The 4,295-nt window shown below is 45.7% G+C and overlaps 1 protein-coding gene across 1 annotated transcript in view; it reads right to left on the reverse strand.

Moving 5' to 3' along the window:
- Arcn1 (archain 1) overlaps nucleotides 1-2,924 on the reverse strand; it is a 26,514-nt gene extending 23,590 nt beyond the window's left edge. Inside the window, exon 1 of the mRNA XM_050156337.1 lies at nucleotides 2,768-2,924. Coding sequence (XP_050012294.1) covers nucleotides 2,768-2,770 — 3 coding nt within the window. The 5' untranslated portion in view covers nucleotides 2,771-2,924. The remainder of the gene's footprint in view (nucleotides 1-2,767) is intronic.
- Between the last annotated feature and the right edge of the window lie 1,371 nt (nucleotides 2,925-4,295).

Here is a 4,295-nt window from a genome sequence, read left to right on the forward strand (position 1 = left end):
TTCGAGACAGGGTTTCTCTGTAGCTTTGGTGCCTGTCCCGGAACTAGCTCTTGTAGACCAGGCTGGCCTCGAACTCCCAGAGATCCGCCTGCCTCTGCCTCCCGAGTGCTGGGATTAAAGGCGTGCGCCACCACCGCCCGGCTTCAAATGTAAGTTTAAACAAATATTATAATGATATTTGGCAAATCCTAAGAAAACTAAGAAAAAAGGACAAATCAGAAGATGCATTTCAGCTAATGTAACCAAGTATGTCAGGAAACTGAAAGAAGACAGTGAGTTTCAGGCCAGGCTGAACTCCATCTGATTAAAGAAAAAAAAATTACAAAGTATTTCCTTTTGTAATTCATGTTATGAGCCACTTTTGCACTTTGCATATCTACAGTGACTGCAGTCTACAAGTTTGCATTGATACTCAGTAACTAAAGTCAATGAAAATTTATTTTTCAAAAACAATGTTTATGTACGTATTAACTTAATCTGAAATATGTTTTAATGATGCATGATTAGGTGTGTGATAAAATAATTACAGTGAAATGCTAAAAGAAACTAGTTGGTAGTTACATGACTGGTCCGTGTAAGATTCCCTCAAAATTTCCAAATGTTTGAAAGTCTTAATAAAAATTGTTAAGGAAAGACTACTTCTAGAAATTTTGGTGCAACTTTGAGATCAAAATTTCACCCCACTTGGGCAATGCTATGATACAAGGATCTTTTTGTAATTAAGTAGGGCCCAGAAACATTAACAGAATACCAAGTCTTTGACTTGACAGTGCAGATTGTACTGAGATAAACTACTCTCCACAACATACAAGTCTGGATATCTGGATCATGCTAAGTCTCTAATTCAGAAAGACAGGACACAGCTATATTATGTATACACATCAAAAGGACAAGCAAAAAAGTACATATATACACATATAAATACACACACATATATATGTATCTAAGCACACATATCACTTAACACCTAGAGCTCTACTGTTCCTCAATTATCTTTTTTGTTTGTCTGTCTGCTTTTTGATTTTTGAGACATAGTCTCAATATGTAGCCTTGGCTGCCCTGGAACTCTCTCTGTTAACCAGGCTGGCATCAAATTCATTGATTCACCTGCCTCTATCTCAGAGTGCGGGGATTAAAGGTGTGAGCCACTGTCGCCTGGTCTGTTCCCTCAATTATCAGTGAATTTAAAATCTTAAAGTTCTAAGAACATTTTAATAAACAAGATTTGATAAAGACCTGTATTTGGTTTCCTAAGGCTCTAGTTTCAATACTGAAACAACATACTCTAACATACACTATGAATACTCCCCAAAACGTAAAAGAAATCACTATCCACGCCAGTAGTGGTGGTGCACACCTTAATTCCAGTGCTGGGAAGGCAGAGAGGTCAGTCTGGTTAGCACAGTGAGTTTCAGAACAGCCAGAGGACATAGTGAGAAACACTCTCTCTAAAGAACGGAGGCTGGAGAGGTGGCTCAGTTAAGAGCACTTGTTCTTGAAGAGGACTTGGGTTAGCTCCCCTGCACCCACAGGGAGATTGGCAAGTGTCCATACTTCAGTTCCAAGGAATCCAACACCCCCTTCAGGTGGTGCACAAGACATACATACAAATGAGCAAATCACTTCATACACATAAAATAAAAGCATCTTAAAAATAGAAGAAAAACCATACGAACAAACAAAAACAAAGAAAGTAACCTTGTGGAATTGGGACTTGGGGTGGGTATATGAGATTTTGGAAATATATGTCTAAAACCAAAACTGGGGAGGCCAACCTACTTAATGTAATTCATACACCTGAGGCTGGAAAAGGAACTTCCAACGGTTTAAAGACCAAACATGAATCTCTCCTCTAACCAAGTTCTTATTGAAAGAGTTGTCAGTAGAACTCAGTACGTATGACAAGTACCAAAATAAGTCTGTTGGACCTTAGGTATGCTTTCAAGTAACTCAAAAAAAAAAAATTTAAAAGATAAAAATTACTAGCTCCTTGGAAGCCATAGAATCTCTTCTAGTTCCCGAATATCCAGATTTAGCTGATACAGCGGGGTCTGGCGGAGTCAATTCTGCTTTCCCCCATCCTCACCCACAGTCATTCTCCGATCTCCGTAACAGATGAGGACGAAAAGACCAAGCCTGCGGAGGTCCCCAAGTACAGCTCACCCCTTCTCCTCCAGCCGAGAACCCCGATTACAACAAGCCACACGCATGTCACTCCACCCGAATACTAGTAGGTTCCCCGAAGACAGAAACCCGTGTGTGTCACCCCATTTCTCAATGTTCTATACACTGTCCACTCGGCCTCGCTGCCAAAGTCACACGTCCGCGCTACCCCGGGACAGACGCTCCGGGGACACCTGGGTCCTACACACGAGCGTCCGAACTTACTCCTTCCCTGCTACCTCCACTTCCCCCTTTCGAGTAAAACAAAACAAAAAGAAGCTGAAACGGACGAGGTGGTGACAGGGGGACGAGGAGCTGCCGACAGGCCCGGCCTCGCCGAGCCGGAGCTCGCAGGGAACCGGCGGGAAGGACGGGAGGGCGGAAGGCCCAGGCGACAGCCACCCGCCCGGCTGGGTCGCGGTGACGGGCGGGCGGCAGGACGCGGCAGTGTGGCCGGCGGAGGCCCGGTGGGCGCGGCAGCTCGCTCCAGTTTCCCCCGGAGGCCGCGCCAAGCCCGGGCCACCAGCGGGGCTGCGGGCGCGGCTCCTGCCATCCGGGCCCGACCGGCGGGGACAGGGCGAGAGGACCCGGCCTCGGCGCTTACCATGGTGAGGCCGCAGGTGGGGCGCACCACGCTCTGGCTCCGCTGCGGCTCGGGCTGCAGCCCAGGGAAGCGGAGCTCGGGCCGCTCCGGACCTGCTGCCCCTGACAGGAGCCTCCGCCGCTTCGCCTCTGGCCAAGATGGCGGACCCAAGCCACGTCTCCAACCGGAAACGGCGTGGGTCAAAGAGCGAGGGGCGGGGCCGACTGGCAACTCCTGGGTACCAGGGTGCCAAGTCCTCCGTTAGCCCAGGGCTTGCAGGGGGTTTGTTTAGAGTGTGGAGTATCAATCTTGTGTCCTTTGTTTGTGTTCACCTGCGTTTCCTTGATCTCTCTTCTTACAGTCCATAAAACGAACCAATGGAATATGTAAAATAATCCGTGTGCCTGAGGAACTAGTATCCAGAATACATAAAGAGTGATTAGGGCTCTATCATAAAGCCCGCATGGGCCCCAGGACTCAGGAGTCTGAGGAGGAAGATCAAAAGTTAGAGTCCAACCTAAGCGCCAGTATCAAGTTAAAGATCAGTCTGGTGCACATTGAAGATACCTACCCCCCCCCCCCCAAATCAAAATAAAGCCATCTAGGTACAGCAAGAGAACTCAATCGTTAGTCCTAACAACCTGAGATTTATCTCTGGGACCTACACGCAGATGTGAACGGGTGTGCCTGCACTTGCATCCTCTCTCACACACATCGTGCACGCATATATAAACAATAATAGTAAATTTTGGGTTTTGTTTTAGTTTTTGTTTTTTGGGGACAGAGTTTCTCTGTGTGGCCCTGGGTGACCGCTGGCCTCTAACTCAGAGGCTCACCTGCCTCTGCCTTACCAGTGCTGGCATTAAAGGTGTGCACCACCGCCGCCTAGCTAGCAGTAACTTTTTTAAAGGAAAAAAGGAATAAAATACTGACATTTGCTACAACGTTATTATCCCTGAAAACGGGTAGGAAAGCCAGCTGCGAAGGCCACAATATGCAGTTTCCACCGACCAATCCATTAACAGAGAAAGCATCTAAGCAGTTTTATGGAGTTCCAGAAGACTAGGAAGTGACTGTTGGTTCATGAGAAGCTTATAGTTGGAGTGTAAGTGTTCTGGAATTAGACAGAGACAAATATCCTAAAGGCCACTGCATGCTTTATTTTAAAAATAAGAAAATAAAAAGTTGTATGCTTTATTTTAAAAATATAATTCTTTAATTTATTTGTGTGTGTGTGTTTAGGACAGAGTTTCTCTGTGTAGCAGACCTTGCTGTCCTGGACCTAGCTTTGTAGATCAAGCTGGCCTTGAGCTCACAGAGATAAACCTGCCTCTGCCTCCTAAGTGCTGGGATTAAAGGTGTTCATCACCCAAGAGTTATGGACTAATGTAAGTTATAAGAATTAGTACATAAAAAGCCTAAGCTAATGGGTCAATCCGTTTATAACAACAACAAAAAAGAAGGTATGTGTCACCACCACCCAACTTCATTTTGTTTTTAAATCATGCATATGTGTGTCTCTATACAGGTGTGTTCTTATGAATATAGG

This window comes from Alexandromys fortis, unplaced genomic scaffold, assembly GCF_014885135.2.
Source record: "Alexandromys fortis isolate MF-2015 unplaced genomic scaffold, M_Fortis_MF-2015_v1.1 scaffold_89, whole genome shotgun sequence".
Classification (NCBI taxonomy): domain Eukaryota; kingdom Metazoa; phylum Chordata; class Mammalia; order Rodentia; family Cricetidae; genus Alexandromys; species Alexandromys fortis.